The following is a 27087-nucleotide window of genomic DNA, read 5'->3' on the forward strand; positions in this document are numbered from 1 at the left end:
ATGAAGAGGAGGAAAAACAGAGTGAAAAATAGCCAGTATTTAATTCTGGGTAAAAAAAAACCAGTGGCTTCTGGTTTTAAAATCTGGCTGTTTAAAAATGGCCCAACTGCCAAGTCTATTCCCTGCAGAGTGACATCCTCAGAAAGAGACTTTTAGCAGCCTCCCTTGAGCTCAGGAATATCCTGTGCTGAGGTGGGTATGAACCCATTGCAGGCATGTCCTGGAAGATCCCCAAATCCTGGCTTTCCTCATGGATGACCACATCTTGAAGGAACTAAGCAGAGACATAGATGGACATCTCCAGAGACCAGACATCTCCAGCCCTTGGGTACAGCCCCTTTGGTCTGCCCACCCTCAAGGAGACCCAAAGGGGACAAGGAGAGGGCTCTGCTGAGTTACCTTCCTGTCTGTTTGTAGAACTGCTCTTCAAACTCTCGAAGAGCCTTGCGAAGTCTCTTCTTATCAGCTCTTGTTTCTCTGAGATGTTCGAGTAGAACTGGCCTGTGAAACAGAGACAGGAACATGAAACCCCCTTGTGCTTGGCAGGGTTGTAAAGCCCTGGATTTGAGCTTCTGCTCTGGGCCCTTGGCAGGCACTGACCAGAGCCCCAAGACATTCCATCACACTCCATACACAGTTGTACTCCTTCCCTCTTACTGGTACTGCAGCTAATAAAGGGAAGGCAGAGACTCTGGTCAATGGAAGAGAAGAAGCATTCAGGACTGAGCCTTACTGCTGGCCTAAATTCCCAGTGAAATTAATGGAGTTGACAGGGCTCAGTATCTCACAGGAGGAAATGGCTGAATTACAGTCAACATGCAAGCCCTGCTTCTATTTGCAGCTGTTCCCAATCATTACTGTGATGCACTTGAAATGGTAGTGGTACCCAGAAGCATAATTTTTGGAGGCCGTGTTTTAGCTAGTGTTCAGAGAATAAGGGTTTAAGCAGAGAGAGAATTCTGTTATGACATTTGCTCCTGGTAATTTTTTTTTATTAATGACAAAATGCACAGAAATATCTTCCCAGCATTTATGAGCAAACTACTGTGCACATAGTTGAGTTACATAGAAATCTTAAGTACTTTTTATTTGATCTCTATAGTGTTAGAGTCTAGTTAGCTTCATTTATGCATCTAAGACCTCCCAATCAAAACACAAAAGAAAAATACCATCCCCTAAGGTATGAGAACATCTGTTCCTGGAAGGCACAGTCTTCAACAGGTTACCTTTCTTTTCCTGAAGACAAAAAGTTGGCACAAAGTTGTTTGAATAAACAGTTCAAACCACCAGTCTGCTGCCCAAACAATGAATCTCCTCTGCCTCCTCTCTCCCATAAAAAAGCACTGAATCACTCCTTTGCTATAGAATATACCTATGCAACAGGTATGGCTCATATTTCTCTTACAGGCTCATATTTCACTTACAAAGTCTACAGGAAATGTTTTAAAACATTCAGGGGGAAAAAAGAGAGAACTTACATTGTTGCCTCATGTAAATTGGACATTGACAAGGCTGTTTGTCTGTAAACTTTCTTTTCATCCAGAGGTGAAATATGTGCAGGCTCACTCTCCTCCTGTGAGTAACACAGGTGCTCTTCAACAGGGAAGCAAGACATTGGGCCAGATGATAACTCATGGCTGCTTTGAGAATGGTCTTCATCTGAGTCTTCCTCCTCCTGCTTGGGAAATGAAAAACATTATCAAATTAATTGTTTAAACTACAATGCTTCCAGTTATAGGCTGACAACATAAAGAATCAGGATCTGACTTCCTGGATGTATTCAAAACAGAACACACATATTGAAAGGTTTACCAGGTCTACCTGAGGTTGTTCATGAAAGCACTCCTGGGGTCACTGGGTTACTGTACATTGCCTACCAGGAGTAAAAAGGACAGAAGCTGGCCCTGCTCCCAGGTATCTCCAGCCAGCAATTTATTTCTGTCTGCCCAAAAGCCTTTACACGTAGCAAAGATTTAACTAACATTCTGCATTTTGTAAGCAGCGCAGTCTGTCTGGAACTTCTACTCCTCTTATATACACATCTCCTGTGTGTATATTATATCCAGATGTTTTGATTGTAGAAAGAGTTGGAGGGAGAGATTCCACAGTTTTATAGCAACTACTGTTAACGACTAAAGTAGACTGATATTGGTGACTTGCTCACATTCAACCATCCTCAGACAAAAAGCTGAGCTATTGAAACTAAGGCTTAAACATAAAAACTCCACAGGGCAAGCTCCCAGCAAGTAACACTTAGGGGGAATTTCAGTGAAATTTTTCAATGAAATACCTGCATGCAAGTATGCCAAGTTTTACACTGTGATTTTTCAAAGAAATGTAAAGTTACACTGCCATCTAACAAGACAATAATATTTTTTTTAATTGACCTCGCTTCAACTACTATTAGATTAGTATTTTTGGTAGACATGCTAATTAACTTCCACTGTCTTCTCTCACTATGAGACCAGTACTGTTCCATTGCACCAATATATTATTAAAGTACTACAAATTTCATATATGTGCTACATGATTGATAAAAGCATTGTTGATAGGATATAAAAGTTAGGTATAGTGACAGCAGGGTCCTTCATGGAAAGAGAGAAGTTTCCTCCTGTGTTGCAGATATTTTCCACAATGGAAAATTAATGTCAGCATTTGCTGTCTTACCCAGCCCACTGAAGTTCTTGCCTCAGAAACTGCTGCTGGACATTGGAACCTCTAGCATGCATAGAACTTGAATTTTACAGAGCATTTTGAAGTATCAACACCCTGTATTAACCAACAAGCAGGTTTTTTTGGTATCAGTAGTTCTATTGTTGCTAAATGGACATACAGGTACAAATCAAACACAGCATTTTGTATGTTTCCTTGACAAAGGATTAATTCTTTCCAACTTACAATTGTTGTGATCAAAGATGGAGCAGCCAGAAGTTTCTTGATAATTCTATATCTGTCGTAAAGAGGTTTCATGAGACTCTTTTCTTGCTTAGCTACCTAAAGAGAAATCATAAGAGAACATAGCCCTCAAAAATTAAAAAAAATAAAAAGTAAATTTAAAAGTTCTCATTTTCTCCTGTAAAGCTGAGAAGGGTAGAAGAGTATGAGCAGATGTGTATTTTGCTTCAATAGATATTCCATGGGAACTCTATTTTAATCAATGCAATTTCTAAAAATGAAAATGACAATCTATTTTCTAATGGAGAATACCCAGTGTGGTTTCTCACCTTCTCGAGCCACACTGCCCAGGCAGAGGGCAAATTATTGTCTCTCTGAGGCTGCTGCTAGAGCAGTAGGAGTTCAGATGTGCTGCTGCTGTGCCTTGCATTGCCAGCTCACCTCCTGAGCTGTGATGACAGCAGCAGGAATGGCACAGTCTGCCTGGGACAAGGCACTCATCGGCCCGGTGGGATGGAGAGCACCAAGAGCACGGCTCTGCAGCCTGCACATAGAGCTGGCTCTGTGCAGGATTGCTGCCTGCATCCCTCACCAGAGCTGCCTTCCACAAGGGGGATTTACCATCTGTTCATTTACTTTGTTCTTGGTCTTTCATGAGCACTTGCAGCATTGATTTGGAAGGGAATATGATTTTAAATCAGGTGTTAAGTGCCTGATCCACCACGAACGTTCACAAATACAATAATACACCTTAGGGAAACTAGCTGTGCACTTGATTGACTTACTGCATTAAGAAAAACAAAAAGCAGCAAGCAAATTCCACAAGGGGGAAAAAACCCAAAAACAAGACAAATCACCTTCCCCCCCTCCCACCAACCAACCATACCATGCCACCACACCCCCACACCTCTAAAATAACATTTTTCTCAGTGGTAAAATGTCCAAAGAGAGTCATTTGCTCCCTAGTCCACCATCAGCCTCTGCTCATCAGCTCCCACACCTATGAGCACTCACTGGGTGCAATTTCTCTGATTTTTGGCACTGCAGAGAGGCCCAGGTGCACCCGCTCAGATGAGTGGTCTGAAGAGCCACAGAGTGGCTGATGGCACAGGCAATAGTGCAGAGCTGCTCAGACAGACAAACACCTGGTCAGCAGGAGCAAGGGGGACAGTAGACAAACACAGGCTGGTGACACTGCACACATCTGGCTGATGGAGTGCTTAGGGACCACTTCTAGAGCCACCCTTCATGTGGAATGTCAGGGCTTGCCTATCCCAGCCTGGCCACTTCTCTTCCCCAGGCATCATGTTCCGTTTAGCTACAACACATAAGAGCTCCAGGGAATGCCAAACAAGCCAGAAGAGGTTTTTTTTTTTTTTTTACTTTAAACTGGTCAGTGGTCTCTCTGTCTGACCTTGTCAGGTAATTCTGGATAAAGATGGTGCTGAGCCACACCAGACATCAGCAGGGACAACGTCAGCCCCAGCACACTGCACTGTGTTTCAAGGCTGCTGTTACAGAGCTGCTTCAGCCCTCAGAACACCCTCTCTGAACCCTGTGCTACAAAGGCACCCTGTTATTCTCTTTCCTGTCTCTGAATCAAGTCTCTTTTACCTCTACATTGCACTAATAATCCCTTTTTTTGTTTTCCTCCTCAGGAAATATAATTTCTTCATACCCTTCTTGCATACTTACTCCATCCATCAGCTCTCATTCCAAGCCCAAAGAAGATGGAAAAAAATGAGATCAGAATCAGATCATAATATTAACAGCTGGCATATTTTTGGGCAAACAATGGTGCACGTTCCCTTTTCCTCTACCACAACAACTACTAGCCAGAAACAGACATTCACAAGGATACAGACACTGATATTAAAAAGAAATTCCTCAGCTGTGTAGACAAATTTTCAAATCATCATCTCACCAATTATGGCATTTTTTGTTTGCCCCTACATTCAGCAATGAAGTCCCTTCAAGAGATTTTAAGAAATAATTTAAGTCCTGCTGTGTAGTAAAGGCAAACACTATGACATGTCATGTAATTTTGTAGTTCATATCTCAGATAGTGCCCTATATAAAACCTTCCTCAGCTGATAAGCATTATAATCATACATGATAGCAGAGCCAAATCTCCTGTGAACTCTCCAATTTAATCCTCACATCTTGCATTTTCCAATCATGGAGAGATACAGAGCCACTTTTTATTTTACTTTAATTTCTAACATATAAACCAAATTCATCAGTATCAGGAAATAATATTTATACCTGAAAATTAGTTTGAAATAACTAAAATTAGGTTAATTGTGTAAAATTAATCTAAATATATTCAATATGCCAAAAATATTGGTGAGAGAAGTTAGATAATTTTTAATTTAGCTGTCTTTCCATGGCATACTTACAGGTTGTCCATGAATACTCTCAAAATATAGTAGACATTTCTGAAGATTGATTTTTTCCAAAGCCATTTGCTTTTTTGTCATATCCTATTTAAAAAAGTTATTTATAAGATTGTGAGTCAGGATTTCATGACAAGGGTACAGGTACATATCTGTTTAATAATCTCTTCTTCCCAGATAAACATTAATAATGAATTCTATTTCTGTCTGCACTGAGGTCAATGGGGACTTGGCATTAACTTAGCAAGAAAAGAGTCCAAAATTACACAACATATATATTAAGTATGTTTATTTGTAAAAAATGAGAACAGCCACCATTCTAGACAAAATACTCAGAAAGCTGAAAAATTGCATAGAGAGCATTCCTCAACTTTTTAATTATTCATCAAGAGAGAGAAATAGATTTGCCTTGGCTGGTAAGGGAAGTAGAACATAAAGATCTAGCAATGCAAACCCAACCTGTTATGGTAAACAGTTTATTTCTGTTCAAAAATTGCAATATGAATCACTGGTACCAAAAGAATTTTGATTTTGCAGTGCTGGTGAATGAGCATTTGTCCAGGTGTGTGCTGTGGGGAGCACACAGTGCAATAGGTATTTGTCTCCTCCCTTTCCCCAGCTAGACCTGCTCCTGACAGTTGCTTATTTTCACCTGGGCCAGAGCACCAAGGTGCACATGAAGTGAATGTCATTTCCCACAGTCTCTGCCAGGTCACAGCAGGATCACTTGAGTTAGGGCCAGGTGTTCCAAGGTGTGGGGGAGATGAAGTCATGTGAAGAACCATGGAGTTTGGGGCACACACACACACAGGGGGCCTCTTCCTGCAGAAAGCTGATGACAAGGGGGCTTGTAGTGACAACTAAAAAAGTGTCTACTAATTAGACCCTGCCTTTAAAAATAAATCAACCTTGAAGAAGTGACACTCTTCTAATATCAGAGCACCTTGCTATTAACTTCAACAGGAGCAAAACCTTTTTTCTTTGATGCTCAAATGCAAAAACAGCACAGAGCCATTAATCAGAACTGCTAATCACATTTTGCTAAAAGGTCTGCATGAGTTAATCACTCTAAAATCATCTGTCATTCATGTTAAGAGATGAGCTGCTAACTAGAATGCAGGAATATTATAAATCAGCTAATTTGTTTATTTATTGCTAGTTCCGCAATTAATACAAGGTTAATTCTTTCAAAAACTATTAAGCCTGGAGCAGCTGAGTGGTTAGGAAGAAATGGGGTGATCATTAATATTGATTTTACACAAGAGAAACAATCTCAAGAGGGCTTAGCATTTGAGCCTATTTCATTAGCTCATTTTATTAGCAATCTCAAGACAGATTGGTATTCAGCTAAGTTTGAAATAGCTGATAATTTCAAAATGAGATAAGGCAGCTGAAGTCACAAACTACAGAATTGTCTGAGACATCTTAGGACTGTAGGCTACACACAGCAGCAGGAGATTCAATACTAATTAAATAGAAGCACTGCTTCATAGCCAAGGAGAATAAGAACTGAAATGGGTCAATGATGAGAAGACAGATACATAAAGGGAGCCAGTCTGAGAAAAGCCTTGGGGGACAGGCTGCAAACATTCATACAGAAGGCAAAAGTTATTTGTCACATATAAAGAAAGAAAAGGGGGACTTCACCTAAAGATAAGGTAGTAGTTTGGTTTTCATAACTTGGAACAGAGGCACACAAAATGTTGTACACAGTTATCTTCCTTACTAGTCTGTTCTGTTCCCTGCATGCTTATGCCTTCAAGATCACTGTTGTTTTTCCAGACAGAAATTACAAAGTGGACACAGAAGGACAGACAGTCCAGTGAGGGCTGGGCTTGTCAAAGGCAGTGCTTTGTTTCCATGCAGGCACAGAGTCAGCTTCCCAGGGCCTTAGTCTGCCACTTGGGGATGTGTGGTGGCTCATTACAAAGCAGCATTAACACAAACTTAGAAACAAAAAGTATAAAGAAAGGCAACAAGAGACATGACACCTCCATAGAGCAGTGCCAGTCCCCGTCAGACCAGCTCCAACCCTGCCCCTCTGGGAAAGGCTGGGAGCCAGAGCTGAGCACCACAGAGCTGCTGCTCCCCCAGGGCACCGAGGCACGGCCCCAGCCAGCCCACACTCACTTTGGATTCCCAGTTGGGTCTTGGATTTATTTTTTGGGGGATTTGGTGCAGCTTTTTGAATAACATTATTAAAAGTATGTTTATTTGCCCTTTATCTCTTGAACTCCTACATTCATTCTCTTAATTTTTTTTTTTTCTTAAAACCTTGTACCTAAACCCAAGGTGAGCTATTACATAAATTACCATCTCCCAATAATATATTGGGAGATGGTAATTTATGTAATACATAAAATGATGGGGGGCCACCCCTTTGTGGGATACTGAGCCATTCACAGGCCTTTTCTCTTTGCCTTCTCATTCAATAACTTTACTCACAGGCTTTTTTGCAGGAGGAGAGTTTGGTTCTGGAAACCATATTCTGCTGTATTCAGATCTTGTGGTCTACACTCTTTAGACATACTGGGATTTCACTCTGCACCTTTCTAAGGACACACATTTGTATTTCAGCAGGGCTTTAGAGGTTTTCCACAGTGAACTTCAGGGGAGGACTTGGCAGGCTTTCGTGGAAATGCTATCTTTGGCCAAAATAACTAAATACCCAAAAAAAGAAACATTTAGCTGCTACTTAGTTTACTATTAATCTAGCCCAGATTCTAGTGCAGAATATAGAAAACAAAATATTGTACATAAAATATATCTACAGTAACACCAAAGTTGTTTGTAGCTGAAATGAAGCCTTTGATCTTTGTTGTTACCACAGACATCCTTGATTCATTTCACATCATCAGTGCCACAAACTTCATTCTCCCTCTAAAGTCCAGGAGGACTCATAATCAAAATCCAATCTTTTTTAATGCTATGCTTAGGGAGCTACTAAAATATATAATTTTGGAATAGATCAATTTGATTTCATGTTATTCCTGTTCAAACCTCTGTTCCCCAGCAGTTTTGATAACTATTAACAAGCACCTCTGCTAACAGATAGTTTTTAAAATACACATTCTCTCTGCAAGAAAACAGAAAATTAATAAGATTTTTTTAAATTTGAAAATATAGTCATGTGCAAACATTTAATTTACATTACTTCCTTGTTTGTGAAAATATTTCAAGCCCTCACTGCCATTTCCTAAATTTAGAAGGGTCTCTTAGAATATTAGGGTAAGTCCAAAAAAAATTTAAAAATTATTTTGACAGATACTCCCACTCTTGCTTTTATAAGAAAATTTTTTGGACTGGATTTCATTACAGACATCTATTTTGGTGTCATCTAATCTCACCTCATTAATAAAAAATTAATGACTGAAAATATTATATATAGTCTGCATTTAGAGCTATGTACAGAATAGCATGATTTTTTTTGCCTTTTTTTTTTGTTTGTTTGTTTGTTTTGTTTTCTGGTTATGAAACACTTTTTCCATTTCATTTTTCTTTTTAAAAAAGTAGCACATAAAAATAAATAATTAAAAAATCAGTCATGTATGCAGCGCCCAAGATCTGAGAAGCATGGCATTGTTATGCACAGTCCTGTTTTTTATATAGCAACTAGTTGTTTAAGAACCAAGAATAGAAACAAAACAAAAATTAAAAATTATCTCTGCTGGGTACTCTCTGCTACTGAAATCCACCCAGAATAACTTCTTACTTCTCACACAGTTTAGCATTTAGTTCTTCACCCTCTCACCACTTCACCTTTCTAATTCACCAGCCAAATCTAAATGTTACTGTCTACACTTAGATTTTAGGTACTTTTGCAGGCAGAATTTATTGTCCTGCTTGGCTGTAATAGCATCAGGACAGCAGCATCCTCTGACAGCAAAAACAGCCCCCAGAAAAAGTGGGGGTTTTAGTGGTATCTATAATTTTAGAGAATCCTATATTGTGCCAGGCATGTGAAGGCACAGCAAAATTTTAATATATGTACTACTTTTAAAAGAAAAACTGATTTCCCAGCCAAGCAATCGTCTTCCATGCAATATTGCTCCTACATTCAGAAGAGTAATTGAGAACATGGAAGGGAAGAGGCAGGATCAGCACAAACGTACAAGGTCAGGAGAGCAAAGCAGTCTGGGTGGTTGTGCTGTCCCTATCACCTCACTGCATGTTACTGACCCTGCAGAGGCTTTCAGCATTTCTCAGCTGAGAAGGGATCTTCATCATCAAAATACATTCAGGAATGTTTTTAGTCACAGTTTCTGTGGACTCAAGGTGCTTGTGCTGCCACCATCCTCAGTACACCAGGATATGCAGTTCTGGGCACACAGCCTCAAGTCAGCAGGTTCCAGCAGTGCCTGGCAAACAGTTTCACATGTGCATCTCTGAGCAAAAAATGCTTAGCACTGCTGGCAAAAGCTTTCTGTACCTCTACACCTGAGCAATTCTTCTCAGAACAGTCACTTCTGAAACTGCACTAGAGCTCCCACTTCGCTAGAGAGAAAATGCACTGCATTGCCAGCAGACAGAGGATGTGCACACCCTGGCACGCCCTGAGCCAGCCACACACCAATATCTGCCTCAGGTGAGAAAGTTCTGAAGGAACAGCCATGCTTCTTAAATACCTTAATAGTCTCAGGAAGGTTGAATTGTTGTCTTTTCTCCTTTAGTCGTCTCAACACACTGTCCATGGTTTCTTCCACTGAGGGAGCTGGTTCCATGCTTGTGGCCTCCTGTGTGCCAGCCTCTTTAGAGGTGCCACTGCCTTCACAGTGCTCATTTCCCTGGGGCACTGTGGAGGTACAGTTTTGCTCTTCTGACATTCTGAGTTTCAGCTCTGAAAGGCAAATTGCATGGCAAATAAATAAATTAGAAGTATTTGCAAAGGAGTTTCCTCTGACACTACTAGGAAAAAAAAAAAACCCAAAACTTTCCTACTTCTTGCATACAATTATTATCATACCACAGGCACGTAGGAAAGTAATTCTGCTTCACTTTAATGTGTACCATCTTTTGCTTCCTAGAGCAATATAAACTGTCCTCTCCCTTCCAGAGGCCACCCTGCCATGCCAACCCAGCTGCTCAAGTGGTCCTCACAAGGAGAAACAACCACTTTCTTAAATGACTTCCCTTGGCAGAAGAGCACCTGAGCACCCAGCAGAAGACAGAAGCTCCCCAGTCAGCAGCCTGCCTGGATGTGATAAAGCATGTGACTCTATTAACTTGACACCAAGCCAAAGCCCCTGGAGCTCCAGGGACCTGCACAGAGCAACAAGGAAATTGAATTAAAATCTGAATTAGCTCCCATAAAACCAGATTTTGTGCCAAGCATACGCCTGTCTGGTGAAGGACCTTGGGCAAGGCAGGAGATTGATGTCTCCAACTGTGTTAAATTTGTTGAAATCCATGCAGAAACAGTAACATAATTTTTTAGTTGTGACAATCTGAGGATATAAGCCAGCTTTGTGGGGAAAACCAGTAATTTTTAGTAAACCCATAGAGCTAGAAAGGATAGACAAGCCTTGCAAACTTGAAGAAGGATCTACAAACATTTGAGTGTTTCCCATTTCAATTGTACTTGGTATGTGAACTTCATTAATCTGGCTTCATTTAAAAGCAGTGCCATTATTCAGGTTAATAAAAATCAAGGGTTGTCACAGGATTGAGGCATTTGGGATGTGAAGGTGAGGCTGATCTATGAAACCTAGACCCTCTGGATAGGAGGTTGAGTGGTTAAGACAGAGATACAATTTTCAGAAAAGTAACCATGTACATTGGCCATTTCTTTGCATTTGCCCTTCCTGGATTTGCAAAACAGAGTTCAAGGGGAAATAGTAATCATCATCATCATCTAGTCGTCATACAGGATAGTACTCAAGGGAGAATTTTCAGAAGAAATTTACTGAAAGATAAGTTTCTAATTCTTTATTTACCACAATCACATCCTCTATATCTACTTTATTAACTATATCCAGAATAGAGATGAAAGATAATACTACAATTTATTTAGTAGTGAGAATCCATTTATAACAGGGCAAAAAAAAAAAAAAAAAAGGATTTCGATAAATTATAAATAACCTTCAAAAAAAATCAATCAGTCTTGGCTACAGACTCCCCAAGGGAAAGCATCTGATACAGCCACAGACGTTAATGGAGTGGTATGCAGACAGTCAAGGGCAAAACCTGACCCTCAAGGCCAAATTGTTATCAAAGAAAGATCTGTTTTTATGATCAAAATAAATGAAATCCTTAGAGATGTGTATCCTCAGTCCTAAAGAAACATCTGCACCTACATTTGTGCTATTACAGCACAACTAACGTCTAACTTCTGTGTTTTAGGCCCTCATAAAAGTGCTCAGAACAGCATTGTGTTTTGCATGGATGTTTGTAGTGATGAGGGAGAGACGATGGCTTTTCCCCTTCCCTTTCTAGCCTTGCTATGAAGGTTGGACTGGCTCACTTTCATCCCTGCTTTCAGGAATCAAGGCAAGTCATATCACATAGTATCTTTCTTGCTACTGGGAGACTTATTGCCACACACTGTGAAAAATAAGCAGAGCAGTGAGGTTAGAAAACTGACTCTGAAGTGTTCCAGGTACACTCCCACTTCCAAAAGCTTCAGCAGCAAAGGGACACAACATGCTATTATGTACCTTTGAGCTGCTTCCGACCTTTGGCCAGAGCATTCATCCACTTCAGAACTTCAGGATTGGAAGTCTTGTCACCGTGAGAAGGCTGAATGCAAAGGAAAATGTAAAGAAAGAGAAGGAACTGATAGTTAAAGGATCAAGCAGATAAAACCCTCCCCACCCCCAGTGTGCTACAAAATGTCCGGAGTTCTGACTGCACTCTATCAGAGTCATGCAGAGCATCTGGTTTGATCATGGCATTAATTTGTCATGGCTTATCTCTCCCCATTGTGACACAGTGCCACAAGGATCTGAGTGTTATGTCTCTGATCCCAAAAAGCACAGCAATGAATGTTTCAGTCTCCGACTAATTGGATAAATAACTTCAGTGACTTCAAAAGGATTGATCAAATACCTAATTTTAGTCAAGTTCCTAAGTGATTTCCAGGATGGTAACTGAAGCTCTCTGTCCTTTGCAGGAATAAGCTCTTAATTTAAGACAGGGATTCTCCTGGGAAACAGCATTTTCAGAATTTCAACTGACCTGCTTAATTAATCAAATGAAAAATTCTGTGCAAGAGTGATTTCAAAAGAAACAAACAACAAAGGCTTTATAGATCAGCAGTTATTTTGCATTTAGAAATTGCCTGCAAATTAAAGTGAATTTACTCTGAATCTTCAAAACTCAGATATATAAAATTGCAAAATAGTTTTACAAAATAAAGCTTCTGAAATAATTTCTTTTCTGGCCATAGTGTGAAGGTTGTTTAGGCATGAAATTGTGCTTCTAGGAGCATATGATGACCACAGAGCCAAATAGTGCACAAGTTTAAGGTTTTGGCCATTAAGGGGATTAAAAGGTAATAAATCATTTGCTTAATTTGAATATAGTCAAAACTAGTCACACAAATAAAATGTCACAAACTTCCCTATCTCATGTTGTACACCTCCTTAGCATCAGGTATGTTTTGGCATTCTTATACTGCACAATTCCCAGCACAGCACTCACCACTGACCTCAAACAACCCCCTCAAGTTTTATTTCTCTGATTTTTGCCATCAGCTTCTACAGAGCCCCAGGCTTTGGAGGTTCACAGGAGTCTGCCTGAATGAAGGGATCTGCAGAGCAGAACAAGTTTCCAGGCAAATGACTCCTACAAAGTGAATAAGTAGCTTTTCACCTTTTGCACCATTTTGTTTCACAAGCCTGTCAGCCGTGTTTCACCGATTCACACTTCTCAAAGATGAATATTTTGCAACAAAGGTAATCCAAAGAAAATGTAGAGGGGCTCAGAACTACTGCATACACTGAAAGATGCTGAAAAGTTATTCACTGAAGTCTTTCCTATTTCATTTTACCAGAAATACGCTATCTCATATTGTTTTGAGTAAGTTTAAATACACTGGGATCCTTGCCTCCCTCTTGGAGTATTTACCTTTTCAATTATTGTCTTACCAGGTATTTTTTTTCTTGCTCAAACTTTTCTTCATACTTCCTAATTTTTCTCTTGAGGCTCTGAAGATGTTTGGTAAGCTGTGTTACTGTCTGTGGTTCTTTGCAGTCTTCACAGCTACACCTAGAAGAACTTCTTGGCCTGCAAAACCCAAAACCAGAGTTGTGGGATCTAAGAGCTGGCTATAATGGACCCTGTCTTATTTTCAGGCACACTTAACACTTAGTGTTTCAGAAGTCATGGCTATTGTATTCTTTCACTGGATAGAGACAGCTTAGTTTTACAAAGTAAGCATAAAATAATTGCTTTTGCTTGAAGGCACCCCTAGGGTATTCTGATGGGTTCACCATCTGCCTTTCATTCTCTTCTTTTTTTTTTTTTTTTTTTTTTTAATTAATCTTGGGATTTCTGAATATATTTTAAAAAATTAATCTTGTAGGCAAAAGCCTGATCCAGTATTTACATTTAACACCCACACCTTTATTCATAAATCTTTCACGTATAACAGGAGACTGTGGTGACATGATTTGTAAAAGTAAGCTCAGGGAGTTTTCCCATTACTGGAAATAAACATTATCATTTTGAAGACAGTTTCGTTTCTGATTATTTACAGTTGTGAGTCAATAGAGCTGATTATTATCCATATGCAGCTGAAACTAAAGCTCTGTATATAAGCTTTTAAGAAAGTTTGATTTCTCTCTGAAACTCACAGCTTGGTTTCTGGAAATTACATACATGCACTGTTCATGAGCTTTATGTCAGCCCTCATCAGTGACTCAAGCTACAGCTCAATTACAGCTGAATTTTTTAGTATGATACCTGGAGAGCCCTCTCTATCTTGTGTTCACTCATCATTCTAATATTTAAAACTTCCCTTGCTAACTATAATTATCAAAGACATCAAAAATATATTTTACACTGTTATGACTGACGAAACACTAGTTCCTATTTCTGGTGTTGCAAATTATTCATTTCAAAATATGCCACAATACAAACATTTGTTTTTTATGACATAGCAACAACTGAAAAAAACCCATGAAGAGTCAAAGGTTGTGAATTGCAGAAAAAGTCTTAAAAATACATAAGAATTAAAATAGATTTTCTTACATCATGAAAGGTTGAGCACTTGGTGGAGAAGGGGCAGACTCAGTGTCTAGATTAAATCTCTGGCTTTGGCTAAAGATAGAGCAGCGTGGTGACAAGAGAGGATTGTCTCCATCTGTGATGTGATACAGCAGTCGGCTGGTCCCTAGGGAGTGATGTTCCTGTGGGCTGCTCTCCATGTCATTCTGCCAGTCCCTGTGGGCTGGCACAGGCTCTAGAAAGAAAGTATAAATTAGTGGGGTCTGAGGGTCACTCACATGGGCTTGAGCTACCTAGGTCAATACAAATTTGTCTTTACAGAAGTATTCCAAGCATAAGTATTCAAAGTGAACAGCAAACAGATCAGCAAAGTGTTGCATGCAGGGAGGACACAGCACTGAGGATGAGAAAATAGCAGTAATGCCACTGGCTTCACATAAATCCTTTTCAAGTTCCACAGGAGGAGGTGCATGGGTGTATTTATAAACTATGAAGTAAAGATGGAGAGTTTCCCAGACTTAAAAGCATTACTTATATTTTCATAGATCTGTTTGCTTTTGAAAGCCACTTTCCTGAAGAAGATGGTAAGTGCCTACAATAAGTTTAATTTTGTTATTTATCATTTACTCCCTTGGTGAAGAGAAAGAAAGGTCAGAAATATATTTCCTGGTGCTAAGAACCTCCAGGGCTGCTTGCAGCATCCTGCAGGATTTTGCTGGGTAGCAGTAACATACCCTTGGCTCAAAGAACACAAGATATGAAAATAACAACCACCACCAAGAGCATTCAATTTATTTCCTCAAGGTCATGGGCAGTGGCTGCTCCTTGGAGGAGTTATGTTTGTGGCACTGTGTTAACAATGTGTTGGACTGTAAATGCAAACCTCACCACTGGTGCCTTAAAAGGTAAAATTTGTTTTATAGTGATGGTGAAGCCATAAAAAGTAGGAATTGATGAACCTCATCACAGTGGTTTGGTTTTTGGGTAGCATGAAAAATAACAGGACATTACAGGGCCTACCTAGGGAACAACAGGGGTTAATCTTCCTGTATCTACCTGAGTACACTGAAGGGAATATTCAATACTGAATCTTCTTCCTCACCCTCACTAGTTGAAATGGATAAGGATGATCTAACCTAATCGATATTTTTGATATCAGATGATTGGGATTTAATGCAGATTATACTCCATAATCTCATAAAAGTTCTTGCCCAAAATTTTTTCTCTCTTGCTTTGCTAAAGCAAAGTTTGTACTCTGACTCAGATTCCCCTACAGAAGTTTCCACAGTATATTTTGCACCAGCTACATTATTATCTTTTTTTTCCTAAACCCCTTCATATATACAGCTTTTTAATTCATATCCATTACCTTGCATTTCTCAGCAGCATGTGTGTCGATTCTAATCAGTATTATATTTGCCATATGTCATGCATTCTAATACATTTCACAGAATCTTTTTATTCAATGGAAGTCTAAAACTACACTGAAAAACAACTGTATATGAGTTTACTCACAGAAGAACTGGCAGATTTAGCTAAGTTCTTTTACCTTCACTTGCAATTTTCTGCTTTGCACATGGGACTCACATTCCTATGCTGAGTGAGTATTTTTTTCAGGATTAGAAATGAACCTTTGTAGTACATTTTATATGCTCTCTTCCCAACAAATACCAAAACTGCAAATCCCTATTGCTACACTACGACAGTGGTGAAAAAGCAGGTCTGAATGGCACCCTTCAAAAAAAACCCCCTATATTTCTCTAAAAAATAGCTAATACAATGGCTTGAATATAGTTTTATTGGACACTATCCAACTGCTTTTGCTTTACAAACAACAAAAAAAATCCTATTGTATATTGTATAATCATGGTTTAGTCTGTCAAGCAGAACTTACACAACTCTTGTACTTACAAGCTCATCTACTCTTACTAGCATCATCAATTAAAATTATTTATTATATATATATTATAATATATATAATAAATATATATAATGAATATATATTATAATATAATAATATATAATAAATATATATAATTATATAAATTATTTATATATATAATCATAATTATTTTCACAATGAGACAATGTAGTTGATTATTAATCCTAACCTTGCATCCTTCCTCTAAGTACTTCATATTCTGTAGGTCAAATTCAGCTCTCCAAGATACCAGAGCAACACCCAAATCTCCTAAACCTTGTATGAGATTCAAATCTTCCCAGAGAGACCCCAGGAAGGCACCTGGGAGAAGCAGGGGTAGAGGAGTGAGCAGTCCTGGGGAATCACGGACACTGACAACAGGCAGTGACAATGGCTAGAATCATTGGTGTTCTGCAAACAAGTGTTCTCTCTTTTTGGAAAGTACTCTTTCCTTACCCTGCAAAAATTTTTAAAAATTCATACCTTTGGTTGGGTTTTGATCTGTTGCTAAGTTGGTTTTTTTCTGAAGAGTATTATTGTCAGTGAGAAGAACCTGGCTTCCCTTGCTTTAATTTCAACACCTTTGAACTTCAAGAAACACATAATCACTGGGAAATAGGTTGATTAAGAACAATTGCACAGTTTTTCATGTTCTGTTATTACAAGGAATAAGTTATTAAGTAGCAGTGCCCTCACTGTGAAAGGAAAATGATGTGATAAAAAGATCAGCCAGTCTGTGTTTGATAGGTGAAGGAAATAATTTTCCAACATTTGAACTCTGAATTCCTGCGGACCTAAAAATGTCCTTGCAGGAGACAGCCTGTAGCATTGCTGAACCATTTGCTCACAGATATTTGCTGCTCCTCACATCAACAACCAGACAATTTCATAGGCCCAGCCCAGACTCAGAAATGGAAGAAACGCACATGTTCAAGACTAAGCACTCCTGGAAGATAAATACACAGGACAAGTAGTGGTTGGTGCAGCTCCAGTGTAAAACCAAACACACAAAGTTCAAGGAAGTTCTTTTATTCTGCTAGCAAACAAAAGGGAGACAACCTGCATGATTGATAATTTGGGAATATTTCCCAAAGGCCAGGGCACTTTCATTTCCTTGGCCTTCTGACAGCAAGTTCCACAAGGCTGGAATACTCCTACAACTTTGCTATGGCCCAAAAAAGGGTTTAGTTCCAACTCTACTAGAAGTGCATTAAATTACTACTGAATGGTCAGGAGTGGTCAGCAAATAATTCAGACTGATTCATTTCACTGGCACAGCCACTAAATAGTAGGACATCTCAGGGTGATGACAAGTTCTAACCAACCTCATTTTTAATTAACACTTGAGGCCATCATCCTGATTCCAGTTCTGTGTATATCCTAAACAAGACACTAAATATTACCCTAAGAGTAGCCCATGAACTGACCAAACTTCTACCTATCTGCATCTATCTTGTCTAATTTTAGCCTCTATTTTTGCCAAAAACTCTACCCAAGCAAGTGACTTGCCCCTTAGCATCTCTTCCATCCCATCTACTCCATGCAGCTTAGCACTGACAGGACAACACCACAGGAATTAAAGCCAAATTCTAATGTCTGATAACCTGCAGCATGGTTCAGCAGGTGGACTTCATATGACAAGTCCTATGGTACAGGCCTGTATTTATGTCTGTGATATTCTTCAAGTGAAACAATAATACACAGAAATCTCTTGTATAGAAAAAATAATATTCAGATGTAGTGTGTTCAGTCCTAAACACATTACATCTGCGAATGCCTCTATCAGGATTTTTAATTTAAAAGTCATTTAGAACTTCCTGTAGTTAGGTTCAGCTGCTCACTGCTGCAGGCACTTATGTGATGTAATCTCATATCCAAAAGTTACAGAAATTACACCCTACTTTTCTGTAATTACCCCTTTAAAAAACTAGCTTAGGTACCAATCATAAGTCTTTACAGTCTCACTTTGGCAACTCTAATTCAGCTTTCACATATTCAAAAGTAAACTGGAAATTACTGACTTTGCTCAGAGATAAGTTACTGTTCATCCCCTTAAAATTGGCATCCTGAAGCACCCTGTCATCTTACTAGACTGTTAAGTCTTCATTCTTCATACATATGATGCTAAAATTTGTTGACTGGTATGGGAATGAAAGGATCATGTTTTTTTTGCCCGATCCACTGAGGAAAGGCTGATAACTAAAGATGGAACATATATGGCACATGCTCTAGAAACTGTCTTCCCAGCCTGGTACAAACCCCTGGACTTCCAGCCAAGGTGGAGCTCAAATAGCCAGTAGTGCCATGTGACAGCTCAATGCATCAGGAGATTTCAGTAGTAATTGAAGAGACAGAATTAGGACCAGTTCTGTCTGTGCAAAATGGCAAGTTACTAAAAATGCCACAAACCACAAAGCAGATGTTAACAGGAATGAGGGCACATTAAAACCCATTAAATAGATAAGCTTTAACTAAAGCACGAGCTTGGACTGCTGGAGTGGCAGAGCATGCTCTGAAACTGTGCAAGAGAAATGCTACATCATGCAATATTTCCCCATGTGGTTGCAGAGGAGAAATGGGAGTAGAAAGAGGATTGGAAGCAGCGGTCACCACCAGCATAAATAAAATCTAATCAAAACAGCAAAAAATAATTAAGGGGAAACAATTAGGAACCATCCTAACAATGAACTATGAAACCACCAGAGCAAAATAATGCAGCAAACTACTGGGAAAGGAGGAAAACGCCACCCTGACACAAAGGAAAGGAGTCAGTGCAGATTTTGGGTGAGCTGCAGAATGTCTTTTCCTGTGCAGCACACAAATGAGACCTGTCTCTGCTTCAGATCCCCATCAAGGTTAGCCCCAGTCCAGGCTCCATAGCCATGTCCAAGAGCTATTAAGGTATTTGCCTGGCTGGACTAACACATCCTCTTTAAAAAAAACCCAAAAAAAACCAGGATATCTAACATCTAGCATTTTAAGATTCCTTCATCTTCATAATAATTTGATTTCTGCATGCATTGTTCCTTGATTTTTTCAATGCCAACCTCAAACTTTGTAATTTTTTAAGTAGAACACTATAATTTGTGATTTTTTTTTTGTAAATAACTTAGTTATTTCTTGCCAAAAATGCTGAGCAAGCAGCTCTTAAAAAAAAGTTCTTCTTAATCCAGATTTTTTTTTCTGATATGAAACAAAAATTGCAAAGGGATTACTGACCTACCTGCCTTAATTTGAACCATACATGGTGCACGACTTAGGTATTTGTGTATTCATGTCACTTGTCTGTGAGATGTATTAGTCATACTGCCTTTGACCTATTTTTCACGAGCAGTGACTCCTCTTCTATTGAGCATCACGACTCTGCCAGCCCTGTGACTACAAGCCATGAATTTGCAAAAACAGTGCTGAGCCTTAGGGCTATTTATTTCTCTATTGAGGGAAGAGGGAGAGATAACACACCACAGTTTGCCCAGCTGGGTGATAATAATATAGGATCATGAATGATTAAAATCCACATGCTGTAAAACTCACCTTCGCTATCTCTCTGCTGATGCATTAAATTAAAATCAATAATAGGAGAAATGAAGTGATATTGCTCTGACAAAAAGAATGACAAAAATAGAATTACATGATATGGCAGGTGATCTCAGACAATACAGACATAGGAAGTAAAGAGAGTAAATTTACTTGGGGGAAAATAACAGATTAAAACTAAAAATAAAAGAATTGGGATTCTTAAAACCTCTCTGAGACGGAAAATTCCCTCTCAGAAAACCGGGAGGTTACAGCCGTTAATTTCCATTCTTTTAACAGGTATCACCCCTTTTTACGTTACACAGCATTTGCAGGAGGAAATGGTGCTTTGCATTAGCTCTGCACTGCTTCCCAGGGGGCTGCAAGCCTGATTTTAAAGTGCAAGTCACAAGGCTTTTTTACAATTGCAAATGAGAACACATCATGGCACGCTCGCTTACCTCCACAACTGGCCCCATCAGCTTGCACACTGCTTTGGGCTGGAGAAGGGGCTGTGTCCTTGGGTGCCGGCAGCTGGGGAGTTTCCTCCTGGGCTGGCAGGAACGCAGAGCACAGATCAGTTTCCAGGGCTTGCAGCTTCAACAAAGAATTCTGCAGACAAAAGCAGAACATTGGGCTGGGTAGAGAACAACAGGGATCAGCAATTGCTCTTCAACCCGGAGCCCATGGGCAGCGCCTGCAAAGGGGTGTTCCACCGCCAGCTCCGGGAGAACAAACGTGCACTATTCCATGAGTTTCTTGACTCCTGGTTATTTAAGTCCCAATTTACATGGATTATTCATGGCACGTGGGAAAGATGACTTTGTCAGCAAAAGGCGATTTATTCCAGGAAGCCAAACTGAGATGGTGTCCCTCTTCTTGGGCTTGAAGCAATACATTAAGGAAGTATTTCATTCATTGGGCTGACATCACGATCTGATGACATTATGTCCCTCCCCATTTACCATTCATAAAAAATCAAATCTCCCTCTCCAGCCTGTGAGTGCAGTACGCAGCAGTGAACAAAGAGTTACTGACAACACGATCACTCAAGGGATTCCTGGGAGAGAGATTTTTTAATTGGCTGGTTTAGAGATACTTCATTATGTAGACACAGCTTTCATGTGGGCTGCTGCCAGTTCTACGGGGCAGCAGATCATTTGTGATCCGCTGCAAAGGTAAAATCAACACATCATTGTCACCGGCTGCAGGCAAATCAATGACAGGGACAGTTATCTGCCACATCACTTCCAGCCTCTGTGCCATGCGTGGTCCAGCTCAGATTGGAATGTTTAATGCTGCATGCAGTACTGAGCTGCACGATCTGACACAAGCATCTCGCTGTGATGGAAATGCTGTGAAAGCCCTAATCACCATCTGACTGGGCAAAATGAGTCACTCCCCACACCCCACGCATTCAGCTCCCCCATCTCGAGGGAAATACATCTTAAAACATAACACAAAACCACAAAAGGCTGTCCTAATAACCACACAGCTGGCACACGCAGAATGTACGTATAACATTAAGTCACTCAAGTGATACATATTTATGAAGGGCATTTTCTGAAGAAAATAATTGAGATGCAAAGAAAAAGAATTCCTCAAATTTATACCCTGAGAACTCTTTTCCTCACTCTGTCAAACACCTGAAACCAATTTATTGATTCGTTTAATGAAAAATGAATTGATTTATTGGCCTGATTTCCTTTGTGTGACAATACATCGCCTACATAACGAGTAGTTTAATACATCTTTGAATTATTTTTGTTGTAAGGCACCCCTTTTGTAACCCCAAAGATAACTTCTGGTTAAAAAAAAAATCAGCTCAGTTGTCTGAGAAGATCAGGGATGACTTTCTGCCACTATCCTTTCATTCCTTTTATAGAATTCAGGAAAATTATGGAAACCTTCTCATCCCTAAAAGCTTTCAGGGGGCAGTGCATTTCCTTGTCAAGGGAAGGGTGCTGACTTGCATCACATATATGGCACTGTTTTGGGAAGTCCTCATTTCCCACTGTCTGTCATCCCAACTAAACCCAAACAGAGTGGCTGGGAATTATCACAGGCAGAATTTTACAGTCATTAATGTCATCTAGCAAAAGATGACTATACCAGTTACAAACCAGTGAGGACTCTGATCCCAGCCTGGACCTTACCAGGAGAACAGCTGATGAAAATTAGGGAGAACACAGACGACAACCCATAAGAATGTGCCAGTAAGGAAAGCATAAGTGAATGTCTGACAAAAGGACTTAACCTTCATGGACTGTTACTTCAAGCATTTGACAAGAAAAATCCCATTTCAAAAAAATACATTCACTTTGTATCACTATTCCTTATGACACATTAATATTTATGGGAAGTTCAGTGTAAAAGCATTCTCACAGACTACATTGTTAAACACTGTACTTCAGCAATGCTTATGCTGTTATTCACCAGCTGGTTTATATTCAGTTGCTCTAAATTATATTTTTCACCCATCTGGGGAAGGTGGGTGGATGGCAAATTTCCAGCCACTGCCAAAACACTAAAAGAAAATCATATAATAATAATAATAATAGAAATACCTTATCTATTTTCATGAGTGTTCCCTTGACAGGGATTTCAGAAAAACACTAAGTAGCTTTGATTGTCTTGATGTTACCAGGGAGATGAATCTGGAGTGTACCACCAAGCCCATCTTACTCCTAAACCACTGCAGAGTGTTACAGCACTGCCACGCTGCACTGTCACCACAAATTAATAGGAAACGTGGCAGGAGACACAGTTAGAGCAAAGGCCAGCACGTCTGCTCTGGGGGAGAACCAGCCTGTGCACATGGCACGTGCTGCTCACAGCTCTGCCATGGCCAGACCTGTCCCACCTCTGCTCATGGCTGGTCAAAGGAAGTTGCTAAACAAGTTAGAAGCCAGTGCAAACAGCTGAAAGAGGGAAAAGTTAGGCCATGGTGGGCATCATCATCAATTTGAGAATGCCCCTATATAGAAATCCAGTATAATGGAAGTAATTTAAGCTATGGTGTTCTATATCAACTAAGCTCTCAGTTCAAATGCTTCAGATTTGGGGCTCATTCCAGCTTCACTCTTGTGCCTAACATGAGTTTTTCTGATGCAGTAATTCCTGATCCATGATAATGCAAATGAAAGAACATATTAATATCTAAAATGGATCCATAAATTGCCTTGGAAAAATAACCATATTGTTTTCTCTTAAGGAGAGTACCCTGAAAGTTTGAAAAAGAAGCAATTATAATTGTCTTGGACAAAAGTTTCTTATCTCTTCTTATATCCTCTTAAAGCAACTGACAATTCAAAGATCTTGACCTAAGCCAATTCCACTAGAGAAACAGCATTGCACATTATTACAAATAATGATAAAATGAAGATATTTATAGGAAGTCAGAGAAATGCAGGAAGAGAAACAGTGTGGTCCTTCTCACCCATTTGTTATTTTTGATAATACTTTAAGAAAACACAGTCAGTGGAGTGTTAAAGCCTTGTCTGCAGGAAAAAGCACAGTACAAAAGGACTCCCACTCCCAGAGGAAGCTCAGCCTGTAGTAGAGAAACCTTCTCTACAAACAGCTAAGCCTGGACCCACTGACCATCACTCCTTCCAACCAGTGATTATTGAAAATGAAGAGGGGAGGCCTTAGGGCAAGGAATTACTGAGATGACAGATAATCTCTTATATCTGGATGAATGCCACACACTGTTAAATCCCTCTGGAGAGTGGGACACTGAAAGAGCAAATTCTCCCAGTTCATCACCAAAACTGTGACTGGCTGTGGCACTGAGAGGCAGTACCCTGACCTGGCACGGGGCCATGCCCAGCAGGATCAGCACTGTGGGATGTCCAGGAGGCCATAGCCTGACAGGAGACAATGTGACAAATGAGAGCCCCTGCCCTTAGAAAGAATTTCTTTCTCCCATAAAGCATTACTATTATCAGCATCCTTTGTTTCAGTCTTGTGGACATCCAAAGGCTTGATAAATTTAAGAACTTAGGGAAAGGGAAAGGACCCAGGCGTGCCCCAGCCATGAGCTCTGCTCAGACTCAGTCAGGAGGCAGACTGAGGGGTGAGGAGCATTGCCCAGGCTTGGTGCTACCTGCATGAACTGATACCACTCTGACCCCCACACGGTGCTCCTGATTGAAAAGGATGCCTGCAGCCTGCCCCTGGGCCTGCCCCTGGGTGCTTCCCAGGCAGGGAGGCAGCTATTCTATTACATCCAGTTTTTTGATGGATTTACTGGATTTATGAAATCGGCTGGGGCGAGAAGGAGAGTAATCCAAGCTTTCAGCATTTAATAGCCTTTGAAGTGATCCATATTGGAAAGAAACTGAGCAAATTTCAACCTGTTCCATTTTTTCACTCTAAGGAAATTAATGCTTTTATATGTCACACTGGAACAGCTTTTTAAGCTGAGAGTTCAGGTTAAAATAAGATAGGCACATTTTATGGGAACATAAATAAATCTCTGCAGTATCTGTTAAGGCAATATTTGTGCCTTGAGGCATATGACATTTTTAATTCAAAACTTCCTTTATGGGAAACAAACAAGCAACAATAAGATAGAACAAGATATGCCCTGGGTCTGCATAATGCCACGGGTGAGCAGTGAAGAGAGACACCATTTTCTCTACTCCAGAAAGAGAATTTTTCTTATGGCACAGGTTTGCAATAGACCTGAGACACAAAAAAATCTAAGATTTTGCAAAAGAAAGCACCCTTGCTCATTCCTCATTGGCTACTAAAAATTTATTTTAATTTCTAAGCTAATCATTGGTTTTAATATTTTACACTGATTTATTACAATATTTTTTCTTAGCCTTTAAGGAATCCTTTGAAAGGATTTTAAATGGAAGCTTTCAAGTGGAAGCTTCAGTGAATATTTGCACTGGGGCTTCTCAGAAGAAACAATAACTTAATGATTTTGCCCAGGGCCTGAGGTGGCTCTACAGAGGCTGAGTGTACTCCCTTGTATTGTCACTGAATGTGCCCTGCTCATCAGCATTGAGATTTTCTACAGTGAGCTGCACAACAGTGACACAAAATGCAGAAGAAACAATTCACTGCAAGGAGAAGATTAGGTCTGAGTTCCTTTAAAAGGACACATTGTGGTCTTCCCCAAATGAAAGTCTATTAATAGACATAGATGTTCTGTGGCTCATTATGGAAACAAAGCCTTCTTTCCCAGAGTTTTTCAGGAATGGGCTTCTCTTCACCCAGCTCTCTTCTCCCACTGCTTCTGCTGTGTTGTCTTGGCCTACACTAAAAACCCAACAGCTCCCTGTGTAAGTCCCGTGTCCTCCACTGTCCCTGCAGTGTGAGTGGACTCTGTGCTGGGGTGCAGAGTCTCCAGGTGTGGGGAGATGCTTTATAGGGTTTCCCACTTTGTATAACTGCAAAGCTTGGCTTTACCCCCCTGCCCCTCCCAGGATATTGCTGGCCGTGAGGACCTCGCCCAGGCTCATCCATTGTTCGTGTGACATGATCACACCAACAACTTTTTGTGCTTTTGGCACAATCCCTGGGAAAGCAGCTTGTTTCAAGTGTCACTGGTGTTATTTGGCTTTCCCTGCTTCCCCTCTTCAGCTCTGCCCTCCTTCCATCTTACAACCAGGGCACCTTTCAGACTCCACTGTACTGTTCCTAGCATACTTATGCAGGATGTAGCAACCTTGAGAACTCCTTGTTTTTAAACAAAACATATTTATGGTTCATATTTATATAACATATAAATATATGATACATATAAACATATAATATAGACATATTATATATAGCATATAAATGGTTCATATTTAACAGATGAACTCTTTTGAGCCGTAATATGAGGAAAAAAATCAAACCTTCTTGAAAGATGTCACTTCACTCAGTCAATATTGAGTGTTTGATTCTCTTCAGAGCATAAACAAAAAGCAACCTAAAGTTGGCTTTAAAAAAATTTTAAATCTCTTGCTTCTAGCTTTTAAACTATTTTAGCAGTCTCATATCACACTTTTAAGCTTTTCTTCAAAAACATGACTACAATCGTTCATTAAAAAGTTAATATAGGATTATTAAGTAATTATATTATTCCAAGATCTTGAAATTAACAAAAATCCAAAACATCTATTCCAAATTCATAACATCATATTTCAACTTTTGGTTATGCTTACCTCATTTAAGCTGTTAAATTGATCAGTTGCTTCTTTTGGTGAAATGCTTGAGCTTTGATCTATTCTACAAAACAAAATTTTAAAATTCATTCAATAGATTGCCTATCTGTGCTGCAAATATCTTAAGCTTTTCATCATGTGTGTATGTAATTTATAAACTACAGAATAAATCTGTTTTATTTAAGAAACAGCATTTCTATTAAAGTTACATCTTTTTTAACTCATTCAAAGTAACAGTGGTTTTACTGGAATCCTAAATAATACATTTAAACTGTTAATGAAGTCCTGGAAACTCTGACATTAATGTCTGGGCTCACTCTGTCATGTCAAAAAATTCTACAGATGTATGATCTGTGACTTGGTGAGCTAACAGGGTTAAAGCCAATAAAAAGCTCAAACACATGCTTAAATCTAAGCACAATTTGTCCCACATGCTTTAAATCAAGAACAAGAGTTTTCCCGTATCACAGCCATAAGGGATAAATCTTTCCATGTTTAAATCTGATGGTGTTTCAGGCTCCCAGCTTTCTGCTTTTGCAAATTTCAGAAAGGCCCCAGGTGCCTGAAATCCTGTAAGAGAGATGTCCACATTTTCTAGTGAGTGTCACTTGGCTGCCATCAGAGGTGTCCACACCTTTGGTTTTCTCTCAGTGTATTGCTGCTTCTCCACGTGGGAAGAGGAAAGGAAGTGAGGGGCAAATCTCTTCCCCCTGGCTGTGGCCACTGAGGAGCTGTGCCCCACCCAGGCACATGTGGCCCAGCATCAGTGTTAAGTACTAATTCACTACACCAAGGAATGAAACTGAAGTGTGGAAACAGCTTCCCACAGATTGAGCAACCCCAGTAGCCTGCCACCACCACTCTGTCCACCTCCAGAACAAGCTGAGGCTTCCCACACCTGATTTCAGAGTCTGACACGGGTGTACCACAAGCTGACTCTTGACTCAGGGGAAGCAAGAAAACTGCAAGCTGTCTCAGAGAATGAGATTTGTCAGTGCTGAAAAGGTGCTGATGTCTGCTGGCCCCTGGA

At 39.8% G+C, this 27087-nt stretch overlaps 1 protein-coding gene across 1 annotated transcript in view; it reads right to left on the reverse strand.

Moving 5' to 3' along the window:
- FAM13C (family with sequence similarity 13 member C) overlaps positions 1-27087 on the reverse strand; it is a 115166-nt gene that overhangs the window by 2262 nt on the left and 85817 nt on the right. The window contains exons 11-21 of the mRNA XM_053983531.1: positions 26058-26121; positions 20355-20505; positions 19912-19977; positions 14481-14691; positions 13376-13514; positions 11945-12026; positions 9917-10128; positions 5291-5378; positions 2899-2990; positions 1479-1678; positions 400-501 (exon numbers count right to left, since the gene is read on the reverse strand). Of these exons, the coding sequence (XP_053839506.1) occupies positions 400-501; positions 1479-1678; positions 2899-2990; positions 5291-5378; positions 9917-10128; positions 11945-12026; positions 13376-13514; positions 14481-14691; positions 19912-19977; positions 20355-20505; positions 26058-26121 (1407 nt within the window). The remainder of the gene's footprint in view (positions 1-399; positions 502-1478; positions 1679-2898; positions 2991-5290; positions 5379-9916; positions 10129-11944; positions 12027-13375; positions 13515-14480; positions 14692-19911; positions 19978-20354; positions 20506-26057; positions 26122-27087) is intronic.

Source organism: Vidua macroura, chromosome 8 (assembly GCF_024509145.1).
Source record: "Vidua macroura isolate BioBank_ID:100142 chromosome 8, ASM2450914v1, whole genome shotgun sequence".
In the NCBI taxonomy this organism is placed as follows: domain Eukaryota; kingdom Metazoa; phylum Chordata; class Aves; order Passeriformes; family Viduidae; genus Vidua; species Vidua macroura.